Source organism: Balaenoptera physalus (genome assembly GCF_965194825.1).
Source record: "Balaenoptera physalus genome assembly, chromosome: 3".
Classification (NCBI taxonomy): domain Eukaryota; kingdom Metazoa; phylum Chordata; class Mammalia; order Artiodactyla; family Balaenopteridae; genus Balaenoptera; species Balaenoptera physalus.
Window position 1 is genome coordinate 12,406,539 of NC_138890.1, and position 26,311 is coordinate 12,432,849.

At 52.9% G+C, this 26,311-nt stretch overlaps 1 protein-coding gene across 2 annotated transcripts; it reads left to right on the forward strand.

Annotated features, from left to right (window-relative positions):
• The first annotated feature begins 81 nt into the window (after positions 1–81).
• On the forward strand, positions 82–21,155 carry COLGALT1 (collagen beta(1-O)galactosyltransferase 1). Of its 2 annotated transcripts, XM_082453373.1 has the most exons (13): positions 82–1,183; positions 2,499–2,609; positions 3,350–3,467; positions 8,429–8,563; positions 9,713–9,917; positions 11,366–11,485; positions 16,159–16,235; positions 16,309–16,415; positions 16,681–16,813; positions 18,104–18,231; positions 19,098–19,304; positions 19,532–19,627; positions 20,446–21,155. In XM_082453373.1, the coding sequence occupies exons 1-13, from the start codon at positions 921–923 to the stop codon at positions 20,474–20,476; spliced, it is 1,731 nt and encodes a 576-aa protein (XP_082309499.1). In that variant the 5' UTR covers positions 82–920; the 3' UTR covers positions 20,477–21,155. The 2 variants fall into 2 exon arrangements, with proteins under 2 accessions (XP_082309499.1, XP_082309498.1); XM_082453372.1 differs by having other exon boundaries at positions 85–1,183; positions 19,532–21,155.
• The last annotated feature ends 5,156 nt before the right edge of the window (positions 21,156–26,311 follow it).

The window sequence follows — 26,311 nt, forward strand, 5'->3', positions numbered from 1 at the left end:
CTCCATGGTTTCCTCCCCCAAGAGAATGAGATTTTCCTCACCTTTCCTTCCTAACTTTTGCCCAACTGTCTCTTGCACACACTGAGGACACACGATCTGTGCCCTGAATTTTACTTAACAATATTGAGCCCCCACCCCCACCACTCACGTTAATAAATAGATATCTGAGCATCACAAAAACGATGAATTAGAAAACACGTTAGATTACTGGAAAACAGCCCCCTCGTAGCATTTCTTTGGAAACGTCCACCTCCCTCCCGTTCCATCTTCACACAAGCCTGCGGGGTCGTTATGACTCCATTCTACAGGTGGACAAACTGAGGCTCACACAGACGGCCCACGCGGGGACTGGATTTGAAGCCAGGTCTGGGGACGCCAGGGCCCACTCGCTTGGTACTCAACAACCCTTGAGGACATCCCAGGGAGGTCGAGAACTAGAGTGGTAAAACCCATGTTGCAGCAGAGGAAACTGAGGCTCAGATCTTGAGTCCCAAACCAGATCCTGACTATCCAGGTTCGACTCGTGACACAGCCGGGTCTTATACAAATGGAAGTTGGATGGCGAATCAGGCTGGGATCCTGGCGGGAGCAGTTGCTCGGTGGCAGGGCAGATTCTGAGCTCTGACGCCTTTACCGCACAGACCCAAGTTCAGAGCGCTCAGCGTCTTGGGGTGGGGGTCGGGGGCGGCTGGGCTTCCCGGGCAGGCCTGCAGATTGACGTCACTTCGAGCGGGCCGCTGCGGAGGGTAGGAGGCACTTTGTGTCTTTAAGACCGTTTGGAGGCGGGCCCTGACGGCTGACTCCGCCAGGAGCTCTCCTCCCCTTTAAGGCGCGCGGCAGGGGCGGGGTCCCGACGGCCCCTTTAAGGCGCCGTCCGCGTCCGCCGGCAGAAAAGCGGCTTAAAGGCGACGCGTGGCGCGATGGCGGCGACCCCACGCGCATGCCGGGGGCACGGGCGGCCCCTCCCGGTGCTGCTGCTGCTGCTGCTGTTGGCGCTGCCGCCTTTGGAGGGCCCGCCGGGCGCCGCCGCCTACTTCCCAGAGGAGCGCTGGAGCCCCGAGTCGCCGCTGCAGGCGCCGCGCGTTCTCGTCGCGCTGCTGGCGCGCAACGCGGCCCACGCGCTGCCTGCCACGCTGGGCGCGCTCGAGCGGCTGCGGCACCCCCGGGACCGCACAGCTCTGTGGTGAGCGCGGCGCCCGCGGCCCCGCATCCGGCCTGCTGTCCCCATCCCGGCGGGTCCACGCCGCGCCCCGCCCGCTGTCCTGGCACCGGGCGGGGCGGGCCAGCCCCACGCGTGCCTTTTGCTTGCTGTCCCCCATCAGGGCAGGACAAACCTACGCGTGCCTTCCTGCTTGCTTTTCCCCGGCCGCATTAGCACCAGCCTGAACGGCGCTTTGCAAGCTGGCCTCTTTAGGGTGGGGCGGGCCACAGCTCTGCCTTCTGGCCCCCACATTAGGGCATATCCGGGATCACCCGTGCCACACTGCCGGGGACTAACCCGCGAATCCACTTGGGAGCACACACAGCTTCAAAGGGAAGCTTGAGAACCCGCCCCCACCCCCAGTTGGGGCGTTGCAGTGGCCCACATTGCACGTCTACTAACTGAACGTCTTAACGCTCCTGCTGCTGTATTGCTCCCTGAACCCAGCCTGAATCGGACCTCCTGCCTTCTGACTACTGGAGTGGGTGGGTGGGGTGTGCGACGGATGGCGGAAGGTTGGGGGGAGTGGATCCTTCCTAGAAGCAGAATGGGGCAGGGCCATGAACAAGCCTGACTGGTGACTTACCGCTTCCTACCTCAGTTTCTTCATCTGGAAAATGGGGATACAAATACAATTCTAGTTGGGTTGTCTCTGAAGATGAACAGGTTACTGAGTGTGAAGGCCTTGCGCCTGGCATCAGTGACCAGAGCCGTGGTTATTATTATCATTACTGTTATTATTGTCATCGTTGCTATCCTTGTTGTTGACTAAATAACAGTTCTTTTGGGAGAATAACTCTCAGCTGATGGTCACACTAGACTTCCAAATATTCCTTTTCCCTCCAGGCCGGATAATCCAAGCACACAGTTGGTGTTTAAGAAATGTTTGTTGAATGAATGAGTGACCACAGCCCACTCCAAAGTGGTTATTGCTCATAGGAGAGAATTGAGGAAGGTGGGGCAGGGCTGCATGATATATATGTGTTTTTATTAAATCTCAAATATTTAGCAGTGAATGTGGTTATAAGATCCTAGATGCCCCATAGTACGAACATCATCTAATGTGTGTTTCCAAAATTAGCTTGTTTAATCCCCTCTGCAGCCCAGTGAAGTGGGCCCTGTCCTCACCCCCTGTGTCACAGATGAGGAAATTGGGGCACGGAGCGCGGAGGTGTCTTGCCCAGGGCTGTGTAGCTGGTGGGAGGCCGAGCCAGGTCGTGGGAGCCCTTGTTGCCTTGCTGCTGCTCGTCCTGCCTTGGTCTCCCTAACTTCACTCACTGGCCTGTGCTGTCTGCAGGGTGGCCACGGACCACAACTCAGACAACACGTCAGCCGTGCTTCGGGAATGGCTGGTGGCCATGAAGAGTTTGTACCACTCTGTGGAGTGGCGGCCGGCAGAGGAGCCCAAGTGAGTGCCAGGCCTTGCCCTGCCCCCTGCCCCCAGCTGGACTTGGCTGTGCCCCTGCTCACACACCCTCCATGACTCCCCATCATCCTGGGCCAGCCCCCCGCCCCCAGTCCCTGATGCTCCAGCCCAGCTCTGCAGCCTTCAGCGCTGGCTGTGGCTACTCTGACCCTACCTCAGCTTCACCAGTGGGTCAGAAGCCTCCCGTTGGATCTTTGCCCCCGCCGTTCGCTCCACCTGGAATTCCTTCATTCCTTGGTCTTTGTGGTGGACGCCCGCTGCTTTGTCCCCTGTGTCACTCAGCCGCAACATCAGCTCTGCTGCTTAGCGTCCCCATGAGCCCCTGAGTGATGGGGACTTCGGTTCCTTTCACTCTTTCAGGATTAATTTCTGTACCCACCCACTGCCCAGACCAGATTAGGAGTCTGGGAGGACAGGCTCCGAGCTTTCTTGTGCTTTGCGTCTTTTCTCCTAGTGGCTCCCCCTCACCCTCAGGGATGTCTCTGCAAGGCAGTAGAGGCCCTTTCCCCTCCCCTCTGGGCCTTTGCACATGCTGTGCCCCCTACTGGGGACACACCTCCGTTCTCCTATTTTCGACTTGCTTCTTCCCAGCCTTCAGATCCAGCTTACACATCCCCTCTTCCAGGAAGCCCTCTCTGACCACCCCACATTCAGCCAGCTCAAACCCTCTCTGGGCTCCAAGAATGCCCTGTGCTTCCCACATCACAGCTGCCTCTCCGCAGGTCCTACCCAGACGAGGAGGGCCCCAAACACTGGTCTGACTCACGCTATGAGCACGTCATGAAGTTACGCCAGGCAGCCCTGAAATCAGCCCGGGACATGTGGGCCGATTACATCCTGGTGAGTTTCTTGGCCAGCCAACCCATGGGTCCCCAGCCGAGGGTCTGGGGTATCCAAGGGAAGGCAGAGTGGCGGGATTCGGAGACCAGCCTTAACCCCATTTTACAGAGGGGAAACTGAGACTCTGAGAGGGGGAATGAGTTGTCAGAGGTAACACAGCAGGTTAGCGGAGGAGCTGGGATTTGATCCTCGGCCACCTGGATTCTTAATCATCAGGAACGAATGGGCTTTTGTGTCCCCAGCCGACCCCTGTAGTTGCACACTTGGGTCATCTCCACTTTTATCAGCATCACCAGTGATGTGAGTTCTCTCTGCAACCACGATGATGACCTCGGGTCACTCCAAGAAGCAGGAGGATGGGGCGGGGGCTGGGGGATGTTGGCGACACTGAGCTGCTGAGCCCTGACTTTTACTTCCTCCTCCTGGGCTTCTGGGAAGAGGGGAGCGGTTGAGGTTTTGAATGCAATGTTGGGTTACATGCCCACAGATCACGGGTCTCCTCTGAGCTCCTTCAGCCGGGTTCCTTGACCTGGGCATGGTCCCCTCCCCTGGTGCGATGGGCAGGGCATTGACAGCTGAGCCTGGTTCACCATGGAGGTTGAATGCAGTGATGCCAGCTTGACAGTGCCCGCGGTGGGTTTCCATCTACGTGCCAAACCTCAAGCTTTGGTCTCTACCTTCTTCATTTATTAATCCATATATCTATCGTCCACTCCCTGTGCCCTCCTCATGCCGGACCCTGGGGACCCAGTGAGGGTCAGCACAGGCTGAGCCCCACCTTCCTAGCATCCCAGGAAAGGTGGATGTGACCAGAAAACAAACAAAACTGAATGAGGAAATATCAGAAGGCAGCCAGTGCTGTGAAAGGCACTTGATGATATATCAGTGTTCTGGGGCTGCCATAACAAAATACCAACACTGGCGGGCTTAAAACAATGCAAGTTTATTGTCTTGCAGCTCTGGAGGCCAACATTGTAAATCAAGGTGCAGGCAGGGCTGCACTCTAGGGGAGGATCCTTCCTTGCCTCTTCCAGCTTCTGGGGGCTCCAGGTGCTCCTTGGCTTGTGGCTGCATCACTCCAGTCCCTGCTTTTGTGGTCACGTGGTCTCTTCTCCTTATAAGGTCACCAGTCACTGAATTTAGGGCCTACCCTAATCCAGTATGAACCCCATCTTTTTTTTAAAGTAATTATTTTTTAATTTATTTATTTTATATTCTTTTCCATTATGGTTTATCACAGGATATTGAATAGAGTTCCCTGTGCCAGACAGTAGGACCTTGTTGTTTATCCATCCTATGTATAAGAGTTTACATCTGCTAACCCCACACTCCCAGTCCTTCCCTCCCCCATCCCCCACCCCCTTGGCAACCACAAGTCTGTTCTCTGTATATGTGAGTCTGTTTCTGTTTTGTAAATAGGTTCATTTGTGCCGTATTTTAGATTGCACGTATAAGTGATATCATATGGTATTTGTCTTTCTCTTTCTGACTTACTTCACTTAGTATGGTAATCTCTAGTTGCATTCATGTGGCTGCAAATGGCATTATTTTTTCTTTTTTATGGCTGAGTAATATTCCATTGTATATTTATACGACATCTTCTTTATCCATTCATCTATCGATGGACACTTAGGTTGTTTCCATTTCTTGGCTTGTAAATAGTGCTGCTATGAACATAGGGGTGCATGTATCTTTTTGAATTACAGGTTTGTCTGGGAATATGCCCAGGAGTGGAATTGCTGTGTCATATGGTAATTCTGTTTTCAGTTTTCTGAGGAACCTCCACACTGTTTTCCATAGTGGCTGCACCAGTTTTCATTCCCACCAACAGTGTAGGAGGGATGAACTCCATCTTAGTTTATATCTTAATTACATCTGCAAAGACCCAATTTCCAAATAAGGTCACGGCCACAGGTACCAGGGGTTGGGGGCCTCCCTTGGGAGGGGGCCCTAGCAGAGATCTGAAGGAGCCAAGGAGCTAGCCTTAGCGGGAGCTGGGGGCCAGTGTCCGAGGCAGAGGGAACAGAGCAGGGAGCAAGCTTGCGACATTCAAAGACTGGCGAGGAGGCCAGTGTAACCAGAGTGGAGTGATGGAGGGGGTAATGCTGAGGTGGTAGGTGGGGGCCGGACTATTCAGGCCAAGGGAGGGATGCAGCTTTTACTTTGAAGGTAATGGGGAGCCATGGAGGGTGTGTGAACAGGAGAGGGCTAGGTTCCGATTTCTGATTTCTGATTTTCAGAAGTCCCTGTGGCTGCCGGGGGGAGCAGGGCCTGTGGGGCAGGAGTGGGGGCAGCAGGAGGCCAAGGTGGGGGCCTGTATGTGGCTGTGGGTTCAGGATGCGTTCTGAGGCCAAGGGGACAGGCCCTGCTGGATGTGTGGGTGCCGGAAGGACCTCACGTCCTGGCCTGAACCTTGTGGGGAGGATGGTGCCATCTCCTGGGAGGAGGAAGGATGGAAGAGGCTCCTCCTGGGATCCCTGTGAGTTGGCGCCTTCTCAGACCATTTTATAGATGGGAAAGTGGAGGCTTAGAGAGGGAAGTGACAGCCTGCTGGGTGGGGTCTCAGAAACAGTGAAGAACAGAGGTGGGACTCGAACCTCCCAGAACCGTCCAGCCCAGGGCCACCTTGTCTGCTTCCCTGGGTTTTGCTTTCATGGTTTGACGTTGGCTGGTTTTCACTTTTTTCTCTCAGCAAACCTGGGTGGAACTCAAGGTTTTGGTTCAGAACTCAAAGCAGCTTTTGACATGCCGTATATTTTTGTAATCGGGGACTTCAGTAATCCATGTTGGAATGTGAAATCATTTGTCTAGTGTTTTTAAATTATTATTAAAATGGCCTCTTTTTTTCTCTTTTTACAAACACTGTGGGTGTTACTTGTAAGGAAATATACAAGAAACAACAAGAAGCTTGGAAAGAAAGAAAAAAATCATACCTTGTAGTCGTACCTCCCAGAGAGGCTTGCTCTCTGGCTGCGTTTTTTCACCTCTATGTGCTTCTAAAACTAGTTTCCATCACCCCAGAGGAAACCCTGTGCCCATGAGCAGTCACTCTGCATCCCCTCCCCCAGCCCCTGGTGACCGCTGATCTGCTGTCTGTTTCTGTGGATTTGCCTGTTCTGGACATTTCACATAAACAGGATCATACGCTATGTGGCCTTCTGGGTCTGGCTTCACTCAGCCTGATGTTTTCTGGGTTCATCCAGGTTGTAGCGTGTGTCAGTGCTTCACTCCTCTTTCTGACTGAGTGATATTCCATTGTATGGATGGACCACGTTTTGTTTATCCATTCATCCGTCAGCGGACGCTTAGGTTGTCTCCACAGTTCGGCATCTGTGGATAAGGCTGCTATAAACGCGGTGTGCAGATGTCTGTTCGAGTCCCTGTTTCCAGTTCTCTCAGTCTGTACCTAGGACAGGAATTGCCGTAACTCCATGTTTCACTTCCTGAGGAACTGCCAGACTGTTCTGGCTGTTTCCACTGCAGGTGTATTCCAAGGTCACAAATTCACATGTCCGCAGGGGTCTGGGCAGGAACATAACAGGACCGCACGGCTTGTCCCAAGGGACAGCCACCTCCCATCTCCAGCTGGGGCGTGCCACGTGGGAATGCCCTTCCCGCGTTGCTGGAGAAGGCAGGGATTCTAGTTTTTGCTCTTGTTTATGGCAAGTGATTCATACGTTCTAAAAATCCTGCATGGGGGGCTTCCCTGGCGGCACAGTGGTTAAGAATCCGCCTGCCAATGCAGGGGACACGGGTTGGAGCCCTGGTCCGGGAAGATCCCACATGCCGCGGAGCAGCTAAGCCCGTGTGCCACAACTACTGATCCTGCGCTCTAGAGCCCGTGAGCCACAACTACTGAGCCTGCGTGCCACAACTACTGAAGCCCGCACTCCAAGAGCCTGTGCTCCGCAACAAGAGAAGCCACCGCAGTGAGAAGTCCGTGCACCGCAACGAAGAGTAACCCCTGCTCGCCGCAACTAGAGAAAGCCCGTGCGCAGCAACGAAGACCCAACGCAGCCAAAAATAAATAAATAAAATAAATAAATTTTTTTAAAAACCCAGAAAAACCCTGCATGGGTAACGGAAAGCATATCTGTGGACCAGATGCATTAAAAAAAAAAACCCACCTCCTAATAGTTGTATAATATATCATGCCGTGTGTGTTTTCACATCCCAGTAGACAGGAACGTCCTTACCTAATTGTTTCCTGTGGCTTGATTTTTCAGTTGTCTCGACACATTCTGCAAGGGGACAGCAGGGCAGGGCCAAAGTTTCTGTAGCTGATTCTCCACTGCTAGACTCCTGGGTCGTTCCCAGTTTGTGTGATGACCAACCCTGCCATGAATATTCTGGTGTGGCCTTTCTGGAAGGTGTTGGTGACAAACGGTTTTGGGGGGGCAAGCAGGCACCCCCCACCATGATGGCCCTATTCATGGGTTGGTGAGTTTCCTTCCAGGCTGCAGCAAACAAGTTATCATCTTTTTACCCCAACATTCAAGGTGTTAAAAAAAAAAAAAAAAGCCTTATGTAAAGATCCCATTTTTACGAATTTTTTTGTTGGCATTTAACTTACATAGAAAAAAGTGTGTTCCAGCCCCGACTCTCCTCCTCATTGACCAGTGCTGCCCATCTTAAAAGTTCCCCTAAAAGGAGCCACGTGATGCACCTGCTGTCACTTCCCGTGGCTCGCCAGCACCGTGTGTGGGACCCATTTGTGTCGCTTCGTGCTGTGTGGTCCGTCCCTTCTCTTGCAGTGTCGTGTATTTCATTGTGTGAACGTAACTCTGCTGGTGACTTAGGCAGAGCTGTCCGTTGAGGAGCAGGTGGCTTCCAGGGCCGCACATGCTATTCCAGGCGCCCCCCTCCCCAGGGCTCCGGCCTCTGCCCCAGCTGTTCCAAGCTGTGGCCTAGCCCGGCTCACTCTGGCAGCCCACACTGATGCCATGTCGGGTGTTTTGCAGTTTGTGGACGCGGACAACCTGATCCTCAACCCTGACACGCTGACCCTGCTCATCGCTGAGAACAAGACGGTGGTGGCCCCCATGCTGGATTCCCGGGCTGCGTACTCCAACTTCTGGTGTGGGATGACCTCCCAGGTCAGGGGGTTACCGTGGTAGGGCAGGGGCCTGGGGGTGGTGGGGGCTGGATTTGGAGTCTAACTTATCCTCACACTGCCTCATGGTGAGCATCTGATAAACACTATTGTGATAATCCTTAAATAGACCTTGAGGGAGGGTCTACGATTGTGTGCCCCCTGCCCCTACACCCATTACTGAGGCAGAAACACAAATGCAGAGAGAGGAAGTGACTTGCCTGCGCTCACATAGCTATGACGTGATGGTGCCAGGATGGGACTTCAGGCACAGCTTGATCCAGGTGTTCAAACAGTATTCCTCTTCCTCCATGCCTTGCGTGGCTTCATTTCCAAACTCCTGGGGAATGATCCCAGCAGCATTCAGCCAAAGTCCACTCTGATAGAACCTTGTCCAGTCTCCTCCTACCCCTGAACCAATTACTGAAGTCAGGAAAATGTCAGGCTCTGATTGTCCCACCCAGTGATGAGGGTGGGGTTTTAGGCAAAGCCAGGGAGAGTGAGGGGCCGGTGATGGAGCAGGGCTGTGCCAGGGGAAGGGGGCTGGGTGGCTAGAGGCAGGATGCTGACCCATCCTATCTCCTCCTATCTTTTTGTTTTGAATTGATGTGTAATTCACAAAATATAAAGTTCACCATTTTAAAGTGAATAATTCAGTGGTTTCTATATTTTAAAGTATGTCATAGAAATCTAAATGTTATATGCTAACAATTCCAGTTCGTAAAGGGTAGGAGGAAGAGAGAGGACTGTCCCAGAAGCTTCTAAAACTTCTCTTCTAAAAGATTGCCCCCCGACTTTCTTGAAGTCCCACTTCTGATGTTTAATTTCAAAATCAAAGGATCTCAAATATCCAGTCCCTTTTTCAGCTTTTTAATTTCCTTTCTCAAATGCTGCTTTTCTGATCAGAAGTATTGAGCTGGGTCTGCAAATGAGTGACTGTTTCCCTGTGTTTCTGTGCCATTGCCCAGCAACTGAGGCTCTGGAGCTGGAGACTGACAGGCCCTGCTCAGAGCCCTGCGCTCAGGGAATGCCCACCACAGCCAGAAACTGGCACCCAGTCTTACTCTCCAGGTGTTCTGTGCCTCCTGTTGTCCCGGGCCTCCAGCCTCACCTTTAGGGACCCCCATGCAAAACTCTGCCCGCCTCCCCACAGGGCTACTACAAGCGCACGCCTGCCTACATCCCCATCCGCAAGCGGGACCGCCGGGGCTGCTTTGCAGTCCCCATGGTGCACTCGACCTTCCTGATTGACCTGAGGAAGGCGGCATCCAGGAACTTGGCATTCTACCCTCCCCACCCTGACTATACCTGGTCCTTCGACGACATCATTGTTTTTGCCTTCTCCTGCAAACAGGCAGGTGAGCCCACAGGGGGTTTGCCATCATGGGGTGTCTCTCTGCTTCTTTGGGACCAGTGCTGAGCCCACAGAAGGTTCACAGAACCAGAACTGCAGGGTGTAGCGATGACTTCAGGTGCAGCTGTATCCAGGTGTTCAGATGATATCCCCAGGATATCTCTCCAGCCCTGGCTTTGCTGGGTGGCTTCACTCCCCAGGTCTTTAAGATCTGCTTATTGAAAGTTGTTTCCATCTTGATATTTTCCTATATTCCCCCAAATATCTGTGGTTGAGCATAATTGTTCCCTAGTTGTATACTTCGGGCAAAAAAAAAAAAAAGTTTAAAGAGGAAGAAGACATAGCCATATGCTGACCTGTCATTTATTTTTAAGCCACGGGTCAGCAAACTATGTCCCATGGGCCAGATCTGGCCCACTGTCTGTTTTTGTATGGACGCAAGCTAAGAATGTCTTTTGGGTTCCTGGACCCAATTCCTATGTGTGTAGGTTGGAGGTGGGGGTGTATTCCCCACACCGACAAGCAATTCTGGGACCCCAGCAGGGTGTCTGAGAATTCAGCTCAATTCCAACTCGGTTCTGGCTCTGCCTACTTGGAGATAGCCTCAGATTCCACAGGTTAAGGGCTCAGCTCCACAAAACTATGTCCCCCACCCCGCTTCAGATGCTGATCGCAAGTCCAGGTTGTCACCTGTGCTTCTGACCAAATGGCTAGAAATCAAAGTTTCCCGCGACTCCTTCCTTGGGTTCTGCTGATTTGCAAGAGCAGCTCACAGAACTCGGGAAACCTGTTTACTCACTAGGTTACTGTTTATTATAAAAGGATATAACTCGGGAACAACCCAGAGGAAGAGGTGCACGGGGCAAGATTTGGGGGAAGGGGCGCAGAGCTTCCACGCCCTCTCTGGGCACGGTCCGAAGGCAGACTTGAGTTGTTGAGACAGAACTGTTTGGCCCACAGACCTAAATATTTACTGTCTGGCCCTTCAATGAAAATCGTTTTCGTTGGGTTTATCACTTTAAAAAAAGATATATACTCATTATAAAACTTGAAACCATTCAGAAAAGGACTAACACAGAGATAATGTTACTCATGGTTTGTCCAACTGCATCTCATTTTTGTGCATAAATGTGCATCTTTACTGTTCACCCGCAGTTTTGCGGTTTGCCTGGTCGTGGAATCCTGCAGGGACTGAGTCAGTACCGGTGCAAGGCACTCGTTAACAGTTCTGGAGTTTTTTGTCTTCTTTCCTGGCACTGCGAACCCCTGTTCTGGCTCCAATTCCCAGATGGAGCACCGAGGGGGGCGGTCTCTGCCGGTTGCTGGGAACAGCTGGACCCATTTTACGCTCTGGCCCCATGCTGGGCTGTGAGGCTAATGCTCTGTTCGGAGGTTGCCTCCACTGCCTTATTGCTCTGTTTTCAATTTTGATTGTTGTTTTCTTGGCCCCAGAGGTCCAGATGTACGTCTGCAACAAGGAGGTGTATGGCTTTCTGCCGGTGCCACTGCGGGCACACAGCACCCTCCAGGATGAGGCCGAGAGCTTCATGCACGTGCAGCTGGAGGTCATGGGTGAGTCTGCCTGCGCCAACCTGGGAGGGCTGAGTCGCCTCCCTCTCCCTGCCATCTCGCATCTGTGAACACTGACTGAGTGTCTGCTGGGCGCCAGTCTCTTCGCCGGGCACTGGGAACCCAGTGTGAACAGGTGGATGGTTGTCCCCCCTCTCACAGAGTGCTGGCTTGCAAGCAGCTGTGCACGGCATGCTCGGGGAAATGAGGGTGGGCTTTCTGGCAGAGGTGGCATTAAGATGCAGGGTAAGTAGGAGTTAGCCGATAAGAGGATTGCAGCCGGAGGGAGCAGCACGTGCGGAGGCTGGGAGGCTGGAGGGGCTGTGAGCTCAGGAAACAGGTGAGGTCGGCGGGACAGAAGTGGGGCTGGTGAGCTGGGCAGGGCTGGCAGGCAGGGCCAGGGCAGGGGCCTCAGACATTCGGCTGAGGAGCGGGCCTTTTCCCCCGGGGCAGTCAGGAGCCATGGAGGGTGTAGGAGCAGTGAGGGCAGCAGGTTTCACTGATGGCCCTGCATGTGCGTGGCAGCATCTAGGACACAGCCATTTCGGGCCATTTTGTCACTCATGTCCCTGCCAACCTCCAGACCCACTATTGTTTGTTTAATATCTATCTTAACGGACACTTTTTTTTTTTTAACTTGAATACATTTTAAAAAGGAGACTACATATTTTTACCGTGGTTGCAAGCTCATGTCTTTCTAACACATATACAAATAAATCTGTAGACTATTAAACTAGCAGCTGTCCCTCTGGTGAGGTGGGCTGAACGCACAGGGCCGAGCTGCCATTGATGCTGCTTGAGGAGGGGATTCTGCCCCGGCTGAGGGTCTCTGAAGCAACTGGATAGTGGTACGGCGTCCTCTTCCATAGGGGCCTTGCCCTGTGCTGACCACATCCCTGTGAAGGCCTGGGAAGCAGCATGGCCGTTCCTCCCACTGCACAGATGGAGAGGGCCTTGGAGGGCCAGGCCCCTGCCCTGAGGTTCAGTCCGTGCCCCACCCCCTGGGCCCGGCTCTGATCCGTTTCTAGAAGGTTCTGTCTGTGGCTCCCCCTTGTGGCTGAAGATGGAATGACACCCTGCCTTCTTTGTTTTGTGGGGGCTTTGGGGTCTTTTGAGGTGACACCTGGAGGCTGCAAGGTCATCAGTGTGAAGACCCCCGCGACACCCAAGTGTCTGTCCCATGTAGTTGCCCAGGCTCAGCCTGGCAAACCCACCAGGCTGTAGTCATAAGAAGTGGGTCTCTGCCTCTTGCCAACTCCTGTGGGCGAGCGGAACCCGAGAAGCTTCTCCAGGCTGCCATAGTTTTCCTAGTTTAACTTTTCACATATATTTCCCTTGTTATTTTTGGTCAGAAGACTGTTTACGCTGCTGTTATAAACGGAAGGCACAACAGAACCGTGAATATTTTCGTGTTTCTCAAGCGCCAGAGCAAATCACACAGAACAGACGGAAGGAGGGTCTGGAGGTTTCAGATATTTGTGCAAATCCTTCCTTACAGTTCTAGTGAAAACCACCTTTTTTCTCCACCTCTGTGTGGGTACCTGTTCCAGGGCTGTGCATGTGATTTTTCATGTGTTCAAAAGTCTTTCGGGACTTCCCTGGCGGTCCAGTGGTTAAGACTCTGCGCTTCCACTGCAGGGGGCACAGGTTTGATCCCTGGTCGGGAAACTGAGATCCCGCAAGCCGTGCGGTACGGCCCAAAAAAGAAAAAAATCTTTTTTACAATGAGATTTCAAACTTAGAGAAAAGCTCAGAGTGATGCCCTCTGTGTGTGGGGAATCCAGCAACTTTCTTCCCTACCTGCTCATGGACTACGGGGTGTCTTTCCCAGTTGGCCCCATAAGCTTGGCTCAGTGTAAATCCTGTTCTTTGAGTTTTAGCATACACAGCAGTGACAGGTCATATGTGTGCAGCATGATGATTGTTTTTATTTTATTTTTTAATTTTTTTATTAAAAATTTTTTTTTCAATGTTATCATGTTTTTATTGATCAATCTGTGCCCAATTAAAACATAGACAACCAAAAAAATACCCTTATCTAAAAGCAAACAACTCAGGAACATCCAGATGCAAGAAGTGCATAGGGCAAGGTATGTGGAAAACAGTAAGGAAGCCGGCATTCCCTCTTGGAGCTCGCCGTTCTCTGTTTTTAATATCCTTGTCACCAGACACGGACCAGGCTCTGGCCCTCCCCAGGGTCCCCCACTGTCGTGATTCCACCAGCTGACGGTTTTTTTCCCTTTTTGTGCTTCTCATCAGTCAAGCTGCTCAAGTGCGGTATCTCCTGCCCCATGTCCTCGTCTGTGCTGTCACCGGGTGCTGCGTGTGGCTGTGGCTCGTTCTCTTGTCTTGCTGCGTAGTATTCCATGTAGATGTTCAGCCACAGATTCATTCACTCTTGGCTGTGTCATAGGTCACTTTACCAGTCTTCTCCTGAGCGGCATGGGGGGCATTTCCCATTTTTCCCAACATTGCCATGTGCGAGAGAGTTCTAGACATGCATCAGTGGGTGCAAAGTTAGGGAATATCCACAAGGTTGCCCTCACTTCTTACAGCAGTTGCGAAATCTGGGGTCCCCAAGACCATGCTCAGGTTTGATAATTTACGAGAGGGACTCAGAGCTCCCTGGAAGCTATTATACTCACAGTTACAATTTATTACCGCCAAAGGACACGAATTAAAATCAGCAAAGGGAAAAGGTGCACGGGGCAGCATCCAGGAGCGTTCCAGGCACAGAGATTCCTATTGTCCCTTCCCCGTGGAGTGATATGGGCAGTGCTTGCTTCTCCTAGCACCAGTATGTGACAACATGCATGGTGTACTGCCAACCAGGGATGCTTCCCAAGCCTCCGTGTCCAGGGTTTTTACTGGGGCTCCTACACACAGATACAGATGATTGCCACGTGGCTAACCTCCATCTCCAGTGCCTGCAGAAATTGAGCCAATACCAAGTAGCCCAAGACCTCCACCCTAAATCACACTGTTGGCATACATACCCAGTATGGCCCAAGCCCTGAGATAAACAAAGACATTTCCAAGGGCTTCAACCTCCCAGGAGCTGGGAGCAAAGGCCAGACCTCTCTGTGGTCAAGTTTAATTCTTCACCCTATGATGGGTCTAGGGGTGTTGCAGTTCTTGACATGGCTCTCTGGAAAGGCTGCATCGTGTTGCTCCTTCTGGACCCTAATATGCTCCATTTTCCCAGAACTGATAAGAAAGGATGAAGAGATACCCCCACTTCCCATCAGCAGGTCCTTTCACCATCCACACCCCAAGTGGGCAGGCAGAGGCTGAGAAAGAGAGGGAAAGGGCACCTGGGATTTGAATTTGGGTCTTCAGATCCCAAAGCCTTGCCCTTGGGTCCTAGGCTCCCCTGAGGAGGACGGGGTGGCAGGGAGCTGTGATGGGCCCTGGATAGGAAGAAACCCCAGGGCACAGTGTCCCTGGAGGAGGCCCAGGCTGCGAGGTGGGAGGTGCCAGGTTGACCCTGGGCCTCGCCCAGGCTTCTCCCAGACAGAGGGGCCTGTGTGTGTCCTTTGAGCTCACACAGGGCCTTTGTTCTTGGGGAGGCAGATGCCACACTCACCTTTTCTGGGCCAGCCTGGTAGATGACCAGGAGCCTCACCAGGCCCACAGTCCCCTGTGGATCTGATCCTTCTGTGGGAAACCATCAGGGATGTACCAAGACAGGGCCCCGGGGATATGGTCTGAGCACTGCTCACAGCAGCTAAAAGGGGAACAATCACGAACACCCTGAAATTCTTGGCATACCTGGGCTCGTAGGTGTGTCACTCCAGTCACATGGCCATCTTCTCCCTGTGTGTCTTCACACCATCTACCCTCTGTGTGTGTCTCTATCCGAATTTCCCATTTTTATAAGGACCCCAGTCAAACTGCTTAGGACCCACCCTAATGACCTCATTAAAGATCCTATTTTCTAAATAAGGTCACATTCTGAGGTACCAGGGTGTCAGGATGCCAAAGTATCTTTTTGAGGAGGATACAGTTTCACCCAAAACAATGTGTGTGATTTCATGGCATCATGACATAAACCTCTGAGAGATTTATTAGCCCATTTTATAGATGAGGAAGGTCGTTCCTTTGTTCATTTGATGAGTTTGTGCCGAGCTCTGTGTTGTGCGTAGGGAGCCAGTGTGAGTGGACAGAACTGGTATCCGTCTGGCAGAGCTCATGGGAGATAATCAGGGAGCCGGGGAGGTAGGACAGCAGAATGAGGCTTTGACGGAAGCCCAGGCGCTGTGGGGACCCCCGAAGAGGTACCTGACAGCCTGGGGAGGTCAGGAGACTCCTCTGCTGCCACCTGCCCACCCCCCGCCCCGTCCCAGAAGGCCTCTTAGCTGATAACTCAGGGGCAGGAGGGGAGGAAGGAAGGGTATTTCAGTAGAGGCCCAGCGTGTGCAAAGGTCCAGAGGTAGGAATGGGGGATGGGTAAGTCTGGAGCAGTGCCAACAGCCAGCGTGGGTGGGAGGCGGAGGAGAGAGACTAGCACTGATGCTGTGAGTGGGGCCGTGTCGGACAGGGTCTCCAGCACCAGGCTGAGGAGCTCGGGATGACGGAGCCACGCAGAGGGTGGGGAGGGGGCGTTGGAAAGAGGCTGGACACGCCCCCACTTCCCAATGACCCCCGTGACCCCTCGGCTTCTCTCTGCCACCCAGTGAAGCACCCACCCGCGGAGCCCTCGCGGTTCATCTCGGCGCCCACCAAGACGCCAGACAAGATGGGCTTTGACGAGGTAGGCTGGGCCTTCCCTCAGGGGTGGGGCCGGGGGCCGACCTGGAGGGTCCAACCGAGGCTCTGGGCCACAGGTCTTCATGATCAACCTGAAGCGGCGGCAGGACCGACGGGAACGTATGCTGCGCGCGCTGCAGGAGCAGGAGATCGAGTGCCGGCTGGTGGAGGCTGTGGACGGCAAGTGAGTCCCACCCCGGCGGGGGAGGGGCGGCTCCATGTGTGGGTGTGTAGACCTCGCGGGTGGCGGCTGTGGAGCGGATGTGAGTCTGACCCTGCGCGGGGTGATGGCAGGTCTGCGCACATGGTATAGACCACGCCCTGGCAGCCCACATTGGGTCCAAGAGGGGTGCACAGGTTGGGGGGGGGTGGCAAGGGGGAATGTCGCTAATGGTGGAATTGTGGGCAGAGAGAGTCTTCCACTGACCCCCTCCTGACCCCCCTTGCAGAGCCATGAACACCAGCCAGGTAGAGGCACTGGGCATCCAGATGCTGCCCGGCTACCAGGATCCTTACCACGGGCGGCCCCTCACCAAGGGCGAACTGGGCTGCTTCCTCAGCCACTATAACATCTGGAAAGAGGTGGGTCCCGCAGCGGGGCAGGGCCCTCCTCAGCCTTCTTAACAGCTCAAGGAGGGAATCACCTGCACCCCAGCCAGTCTTGTCTCTTTAGTGAATGTGTCACCTGAACCCTGGGTGGGTGAGCTGCCGTCCTTCTCCTGTGCAGATGTGGAGCCTGAGTCTGGGGAGGGTTGAGCCTGACTCTAGAAACAGGTAGGGTCTGAGGCCCAGGACCTCGAAGCAAAACCTCTTTATGTCCACCCACTGTCAAATATCTAGAGCCTGGGCACCGTGCTCAAAGCTTACTAGTAGGAGTAATAGCCATGGCGACGATAACTAATGCAGACCCCACACATTGGTACCCCATTAGCCCCAGAGGCTCATCACACACCCTTGGAAGGAAAGGTTATGATGGGCGAGGATGCCAGGCACGGGCTGGAACCTGGGACCAGCAGGCGTGAGGCCAGATGGGGCATTTGGTGTTTGAGGCGACAGGTGCTCAGCCAGGTTGCCCTCCTTTTCTGATATTCATCATGGAGGTCATGGGGCAGGGATTGCAGTGTCCGGGTAGCTGTAGAGCCAGGGGGGATCCAGGTTCAAGTCCAGCCCTGCCTCTGAGAGGGGTGAGCTCTGTGAGCAAGGAAGGCATTTCCCAATCTGAGCCTCAGTTTCCCCAGATGATGGAGTCGCAACTTCAGGGGCAGTCGTGAAGATTCTCTAGTTCATTCATTCTGGGAACATTTGTCAAGGACCTACTGTGTGCCCAGCCTGCTGCTGGTGCTGGGGACACGACAGCCACCAAGATAGACCCAGCCCCCTTCAGGGGGCTTACAGCCCTGGGAGGTGGGGAGACTGATGATAATCCACAAAGAAATGAATGACAATGAAATAAGTGAGAGGCATCTACAGGAGAGGCCCAGGGCTATGAATTATCCTCAACTGGCAGCTTTGGGTGATAGTCAGGGAGGACCTCTTGAGTAGGTGCCAGGTGAGCTGAGGCCAGAAGGGTGAGCGGGAACCTACCTGCAGCTGTGTGGGGGAAGGGTGCTCTGTGTCAAAGGCACAGCGTAGGCCCAGGCCCTGGGTTGGGAAGGAGCAGCCAGGCTGAGGTGAGGCTGTGGAATCTGCTGCCAAGTTGTGAGGAGGAAGTTTTGGCCGGGAGGTAGATCCAAACTGGTGGTGGTGTGTGTGTGTGTGGGGGGGGTGGGGTTTGCTTTTCTCCTGGTGCCCCAGAGCTTTTAAGCAGAACTGGCTTCGGGGTCAGGCCTGGCTTTGATCTCTCCAAGATCTCAGCAGGGCCTCCTCCCTCAGGTTGTGGACCGCAGGCTGCAGAAATCACTCGTGTTCGAGGACGACCTGCGCTTCGAGATCTTCTTCAAGAGGCGCCTAATGAACCTTATGCAGGATGTGGAGCGGGAGGGTCTGGACTGGGACCTCATGTGAGTGGGGCCTGGGAGGGGCCAGAACTCAAAGGTGTGGCCTAGAGCCTCTAGGTCAGAGGGCCTTTGCAGGTTAATATGTTGGGCCAACTTTTGGGAGCTTGGCAGGAGGACTTGTTCTTGACCCAGAGGTCTAGGGACCTGGTGGAAGCCTGCCAGCTTGTTCAGAGTTTGGAGACTTGACTGGAGCCTGTGGGGTAGAGAATAAGGCTAAGATTTGACTCGGAAGCCTGGGGAACGTGGCTAAAGAGCTTGGGGTGTGGCCTGGGGTGGGTTTGATCCGAGCTTGGATGCAGGGCCAGAAGCCTGGGGGCTTGGCTGAGTCGGGTATGCCCACGGGAGCCTGGGTCTCAGACCAGTGCTAGGTAGAGTATGGCCAGCATGTTTCTGGAACAGTCCCTTGGCATCTCATGTAGGTGGGTTGGTTCATCCTCCCCACCCCACCCCTGCCCCCACCACCACGTGCAGGGCCCTGATCTGGGTTCTGGGCCTCAGACTCAGGACCATGCTATTGATAGGAGCAGTAGCTTCTCCCCTTCACTCCTGACTGCTCACCCTATCCGTCACCTTGCCCGCCTGCCTCACAGCCCTCTGAACCCAGAGCAGCTCCCCTCTCAGCTCCGCTCTCCTTCCTGTGGCACAGCCTCCCCAGCTCCAGATCCTCCCTGGCGCCCTCAGAAAAAGCCCCCTCTCCTCCCTGCGGCCCCAGACCCCTGTGGGCCTGCTCTCACCCCGTCCAGTCACACCAGCCTCCTCATTGCTCCCCACCCCCCCAGGGCCTGACAGGGGCTCAGTGGATCTCTGCGTTAGCACTCTTGGGTGGGCAGGCGGGAGGACGGTGACAGGGCCCCCATCCTGCACCCCAGCTACGTGGGCCGGAAGCGGATGCAGGTGGAGCACCCCGAAAAGGCTGTGCCCCGCGTGAGGAACCTGGTGGAGGCCGACTACTCGTACTGGACGCTGGCCTACGTGGTCTCCCTGCCAGGCGCCCGCAAGCTGCTGGCTGCCCGGCCGCTCTCCAAGATGCTGCCCGTGGACGAGTTCTTGCCGGTCATGTTCGACAAGCACCCAGTGTGAGAGGGGCTGGCGGTGGGCAGGCGGGCTGGGGTCTCGCTGTGGAGCTGGCCTGGGTGGGGGCGTGAGGCTCGTGGGTCCCAGGGAGGTGGCTTTCCCCCTGCCTGCTTCTTCCTCCATCTGGTCCCTCGCCGCCGCCCTCCCCCCACCCCTGCCACCCACTTCTGTCTCCATTCGTCTCTCAGCCCCCAACCCACTGCGGCCCCCGTGCTCCCCTCCCCTGCAGGTCCGAATACAAGGCCCACTTCTCCCCTCGGGACCTGCGCGCCTTCTCCGTGGAGCCCCTGCTCATCTACCCCACACACTACACAGGGGACGACGGGTACGTGAGCGACACGGAGACCTCGGTCGTGTGGAACAACGAGCACGTCAAGACCGACTGGGACCGGGCCAAATCCCAGAAGATGCGCGAGCAGCAGGCCCTGAGCCGCGAGGCCAAGAACTCTGATGTGCTGCAGTCCCCGCTGGACAGCGCTGCCCGGGATGAGCTCTGAGAGCTCTGAGGGGCGGTGGCCATGAATCCAAAGCAGCCTGTCGCTGGCCCGGCCCCCGCACGCCCGCCGGGGACAGCGGGGCCCCTGTGGACCCCTGGCGGGCCAAGGAGGGCTCCCCACACAGGGCGGCGTCCAGCCAGCTCTTGCTCAGCAATCACGTGCACGCAGGCAGCATTAACGGATGTGCCTACTGTACGCCAGGAACAGGTGGTTTGGGTGGCAACAATTCGTGGGCCCAACACTTTAAGCGAGTAACTGGGTACCAGGTTCCTGCGTTCCGGCAGTGAACGAGGCATGATTCTTCCCTCCCTCGGTGATGGATCCAGTCGTCAGGCATTATCGATCCCCCATCAAGAAGCAGGCGCCAGTGATACACATTCACTGTTTGAATTCATTCGAGTATTTATTGAGTGCCTACTGTATGCTGGGCACCATTCCAGGCTCTGGGACTAGTGAGGTAAACTTTCATTTATTCAGACACATATTGAGCACCTACTACGTGCCTTGTACTTGTGACACAGAAGTCCTTACTGACTCGGTGCATTTATTGAGTGCCTGCTGTGTGCTGGGAGCTGAGCTTTGTGCTAGGGCTGAAGATAAACAAGATGCTTTTCACTCCTAATTGGTTTCTTCCCCACCCATCCAGAGAGCATCTCCTGTGTGCCGGGCACTGGTGATACAAAGCAGGATGACAGCTGTTCAGTCAGCATCTGATCACCAACAGAGATGAAGGAGTCCTTTCGTTTCTTCATGCAGCAAGCATTTATTGAGTGCTGGCTGTGTGCCTGACCTCATGGACTCCCAGTGGGGCTGACTGAGTTTGATTCCTCATTTCCCGCCACCCCCCTTCACCCGAGCCGTGTGCAGATAACATCCTCTGTCCACCGCCCAGGAGAGGGGGTGGCTCTTCCCTTGCCAGGGGCAGCCATGGGTTCCAGCAACCCCATGTCCTCATGCAAGGCCCCCCTGCTAGACCCAGCCCCCCGGGAGGGGGTGAGGGGTGAAGCTGGGGGCGGGGTCTCCCATGCCCACTCCTGGTCTCAGTTGCTTGACCGCCCTGCCCTGCACGTCAGGTGTGGTCTCTGCCTGCTCGATGGCGTTCCTCTGTCCAAGCCTTTGGTGGGATCATGCGTTTGGGGCCTCGCGTGGGCTCTGCTGCGCTGGGGTGCTACCCACGGCCCGGGCAGGACGTCCCCTGGCACAGGCTGGAGGACTCGCTGGGTCTTCAGCCTGAAACGAATGTCAGAGCCGGCCAGCGGTGCCTCATTCTCTGAGGGATAACTAACTGCTGTCCGGGTCGGGTCCTGGATAACTTGCTTATTTTTTTATTAAATGTTCCTGGTTGGTTTTCACATACATGTGTGTTCCCTTCTTGGCCCAATGCTCTGCTCACCACCTACGCACCACCCACACTCCCCACCCCCCCACCCCCCCACCCCCGCTTCAGGCCAAGATGTGGGAGGAAACCAGGTGCGGCGGGGGGAGTCAGACCCCGGGGTTCCAGTGTGCCCCATAAAACTTCCCCAAAATAGCCCGGGGGCGACAGATGGTCAACCTCACTCTGTCCTGCGGGGTCAAATAACAGAATGAAGAGGGGGGCTGTCATAGTTTGGAGTCTCCAGAAAACAGACCCCAAAATGAGGATTTGAATTATCCGAGAGGTGACCCCAGGAAACCCTGATGGCGGTGGGGACATGAGGCAGAGAGGGAAGGAGCCCTTCAGGGCGTGCCACTGAGCAATTGGCGGGGTTGGGGGAGGCAACTGGGGGGCAGGGGCAGCATAGAGCATGCACCTCAGAGTGGTCCCACCCCAGGGGCGAGGGAGGTGGGGCATTTATCCATCCTCAACAGCATTTGAATTTTCTGGGTCAAATAAGGGTTCTCAAGATTCTCAAGCCCTTTTAGGGTGTGCAGGCATATACCTGAGGCTTTTACAAAATAACAGATGGTGTGTGATCCTTGTGGAAAAACGAGAACATACAGCTAAACAAACCGAAAAAAGCAAAATTAAATCACACGTCCTCAGAGACGACAACTCCTAACTTTTTAGTGACAAACCTTTCAGTCTTACCCATTTGCATGGTACAAATATATACATGTTTTGAAAAAGAGGATTCGTGTTACATAAACTCTGTTACAACCTGCTTTTTTCTTTTTCTCCCACACAACACATTTTAATTTCATAAACACGGGATCAAATTGTACCCGGATTTTTTTCAGCAATTTTCTTTTTAAATTTAACAACATATTGCAAACATTCTAATCAGCTCAGATGTCTACCAGCTCTTTTTGGATTGTTACAGTAAAATAGGCTGTGATCAGGATGGACCAGCATTTATTCAATCATCCTGATGGAAGAATATCACAGCCTGGCAGTGAACAGTATTATACAATCCATCTTTCCTCCTGGAGTGTTTGTTTCAGTTGGGTAAGTTGATACAGGTGGGATTGCTGGGTTAACAGAAATGCGCCCTTGAAGTTTCAGTAGAGGCTGCCATGTTTTCTCTTCTTGTTAAATCTTAGCTATTCATCATGCATCTGCGAGGGTGGATGATCCCAGTTTATTAACCAGTCTCCTCTCGTAGAACACTGGAGTCGTTTCTCATGTGTTACTGTTACATGTTACGTTTCCAAATCTTATTTTAACCTGGTGGATCTCAATTGGGGGGGGGGCGTGGATTTTGTCCCTCAGGGACATTTGGCGATGTCTGGAGACGTTTCTGGTTGTCATGACGGGGGGTGGGTGCTCCTGGCATCTAGTGGACAGAAATTAAATTCCCTGAGTGCACAGGGGGGACCCATAACAAAGAATGATCCGGCCCCAAAAGTCCACAGTCCCTACACCCAATTCCATTCAGCCCTTTGGGGACAGAAGTCTCTAGAAGAGTCTTCTTCGTGGCATGAGTGAAATTTCCTTTGCTATGAACTGTCTCTGATTCAAACGTAGATTCTCAGGCTCTGCCTCCAGACTGAAGGGGTCAGAAGCTTGGAGGTGGTGCCTGGGAACCTGAGTTTTCTTTCGATGCCCCCATCCAGTTATCTAACTCTGATCTCCCCTTTGCTCTCTGAACATCCGGGAGAACTGCATCCTTCCTTCTAGAACATTCCTACAGGAATGACTCCACAGAACTGGCTCACCGGGGGAACTGAGGCGCCCCACGCTCACAGAAGGCGGACAGTCGGGAGGTCCTCGCAACCTCCAACTTGGGGCACACACCCTGTCTCTGTGATTCAGGAATAGGATGCTGCCTTTGCCTCCATCACAACTGCTTTTCAGTGCCCTCCAAGCTTGTCACTGAACAAGGGAATTTGGATTCCAAACTATCAGATGCTTCCATGCCCTGCTGCCGGCCCAGTGAAGAGGAAGCAAAACCAAGACAGCTCCGGTTTCTTCTGCCTTCCAAACCGCCCCCAGGACACCTCTGGCCGGTGGACCGGAGCACAGGCACAGCTGCAGGGACCTCTTCCAGCGCGCAGCTTCTGCCCAGAAAGGGGTTGGGTGGGAGTGGGTGCTGATGTCAACCCACCACTCCCCCTCGTTTATGACTGTACGCTGTGATGATGGTAAGAATGATGGTGAAATTGCAGGCTGCGTAATCATAGCAACCATTCTATGTAATTGCAGGGTTAGGAGCAGAATAATTATAATGCAATCTAACAAATTATGGAATGAAATGTAATCTTACGTAGGTCGTGAATCACATAATTGTGTTACACCCTCCAGGAACTGACTGTACATTTTGTTGACATTCCCTGGGTGGTCCTGCCCTGTTGGCAGGTGCCGTGATGAGGAGGCTTGGGTAAATAGTGGGGGCGGGATTACGGTAGTTTAAGGTGGGTGGGGTAGGGGGGGAAGGGGGGGAGGCTGAACCAGAGGGTTCAGATGAGACTGGAGGGTGGGGTGAGCATAAGGGCAGTGCTAGAGTTTAGCTTAAGGTTGGGAAAAGTGGGGAGAAACAGGAGGGGAAGTTGAAGAAGAATGGATTAAGTCAGGGGTTGGCAAACTATGGCCTGAATCTGGCCAGCCATGTTTTGTTGTTTAAAAAAAAAGTGGTTTTTTTATTGAGATGAAACTCAGGTAACAAAAAATTAACCATATCAAAGTGTGCAATCTCATGGCAGTCGATGTACTTGCATTGCTGTGCAGCCATCACCACTATCCATTTCCAAACTTTTTCATCCTCCCAAACTGAAACCCTGTCCCCAGTAAAGACTAAGTCGCCGTTCTCCCCTCCCCCAGCCCCTGCCAATCACCCTTCTACTCTCTGTCTCTATGAATGTGATGGCTCTAGGGACCTCATATAAGTGGAATCATACAGCAATTGTCATTTTGTATGTAGCTTCTTTCACTCAGCATAAAGCCCTCCGGGTTCATCCATGTTGTAGCAGGAGCCAGAATCTCCTTCCTTTTTGAGGCTGAATAATATTCTGATCTTGGGCGGCCTCGGCCGGCAGTGGCTTGAAGCAGGATCTCAGTTTCCCCGACCAGAGACTGAAGCCAGGCCACAGCAGTGAGAGCGCTGAATCCTAGCTCCCAGACTACGAGGGCCAGTGGCTGGTGACAAGTCCCTGGCTTGTCTGCTTTGTGGAAATGAATTTCAATAATGGGACGGAAAGTAGTGAAAAAAGTAAAGTGTTTACTAGGAGGAAAAAAAGAGTACACGTGAATAGACACGCACGGGTGGGCTCAGAGAGAGAGTTGCGCCTTCGTGGTAGTTCAGATCATTTATACAGGGCATTTCTGCTGGGTTTCCTCTGGTCAATCGTCTTGCTTTGCCTGGCTCTGAGTCCGTATTTGGTATAACTCAGGGTCCTCCCCTGTGTGCACGCGCATCTCTTAGCCAAGATGGATTCCAGCGTAGAGGCCTGTGGGAAGGTTGACACCATCTAATATGGGGTGGCGCCCCCCCATCTCCTTTGTTGGCCCCCGAGGAGCCTTTCTGGGCATGTGTAGTCGGGAAGTTCTCCCTGACCTTAAGAATGAGAAATATGTGGTCTCTTTATCTTTTATCCAGGCAGGACTCAGCTTCTCTCTCCCCCTGCCATTATCTATCTGTCCACAGGGGACAGCTGCTCAGCCTGGGGTCCATCTATCTCCTGCCTCAATTCCACTGCATGTAAATATAGATCACATTTTGTTTATCCATTCGTCTGCCACTGGACACTTGGATGGCTTCCACCTTTTGGCTATTCTGAATAAAGCTGCTATGGACGTAGGTGTACAAGTATTTGTTCCATATTTGCTTTCAGTTCTTTTGGGTATACACCCAGAAATGTATTGTTGGAGCATATGGTAATTCTATGTTTAATTTTCTGAGGAACTCTCATCCAGTGTTCCATGGCTGCTACACGTCTTTTAAAAAATATATATTTATTTATTAGTGTTTATTTTGGTGAAATTCACATAATATCAAGTTAACCAATTGAAGTGTACAATTCAGTGACATTTAATACATGCACAAAATTATGCAACCATCATCTCTGTCCAGTTCTGGGATATTTTCAGCACCCCAGTGGAAACCCTGTACCCATTAGCTGTCACTCCCCAGTTCCCCCTCCCTGCAGCTTCTGGCAGTCTGCTTTCTGTCTCCTCCTCTGAACATTTCATATGAATGGAATCATATACTATGTGGTCTTTTGTGTCTGGTTTCTTTCACTCATCATGTTTTTGAGGTTCATCCACATTATAGCATGCATCAGTGCTTCATTCCTTTTTTAAAGCCAAATAATATTCCACTATATGGAATGCATTTTTTTCATCCACTCGTCTGTTGATGGACATTTGGGTTGTTTCCAACCCTTGGCTATCGTGAACAGTGCTGCCTTGAACATGTGTGGACAAAGATTTGTTTGACTATAGCTGCTTGTTTTTCCAGGTAAAATTTTCTGGGCACTGAGCCCCGCCATTCATTTATGTGTGTTTGCTTTCATGCTACAGCGGCAGAGTTGAAGAGTGGTGTCAGAAACTGTATGGCCTAAGATGTTTACTATTTGACTCTTTACATAAAAAGTTTGTTGACTCCTGGTTGGATGAGTTTGGGAGCTGGGTCGGCTGGCAGAAACGTCTAGTTTTTTTTTATAATCAATATTTTTTTTATTGAGATATAGTTGATTTATAATGTGTTAATTTCTGCTGTACAGCAAAGTGATTCAGTTATACATATACATATATATATATACATTCTTTTTAGAAAAATATTCTTTTCCATTGCGGTTTATCATAAGATATGAATATAGTTCTCTGTGCTATACAGTAGGACCATGTAGAAACTTCTACTTTTGCCCCAATAAGCATTCTTTTCTCCTATAGAACTATAACTTTGGTTGGAGAAATGGCTGCTCAGGGCAAAGAATACATTTCCCAGCATCCTTTGCAACTGGGCACATGCAGTAATGAGGTTCTGGTCTGACGACTCCTAGTGGAAGTGATGGTCACAGCCTCTCAGTCTTACCTAAAGGGACAAGATTTGCCCCCCTCAGACCCTTCCCTTTTACCACCAGCTGGAGCAGCC

Coding starts and splice junctions, on each gene's coding strand:
- COLGALT1 (XM_082453372.1), top strand. CDS start 921: ATGGCGGCGACCCCACGCGCATGCCGGGGGCACGGGCGGCCCCTCCCG. Junction 1,184..2,498: donor CGGGACCGCACAGCTCTGTG/GTGAGCGCGGCG, acceptor TGCTGTCTGCAG/GGTGGCCACGGACCACAACT. Junction 16,814..18,103: donor ACTATAACATCTGGAAAGAG/GTGGGTCCCGCA, acceptor CTCCTCCCTCAG/GTTGTGGACCGCAGGCTGCA.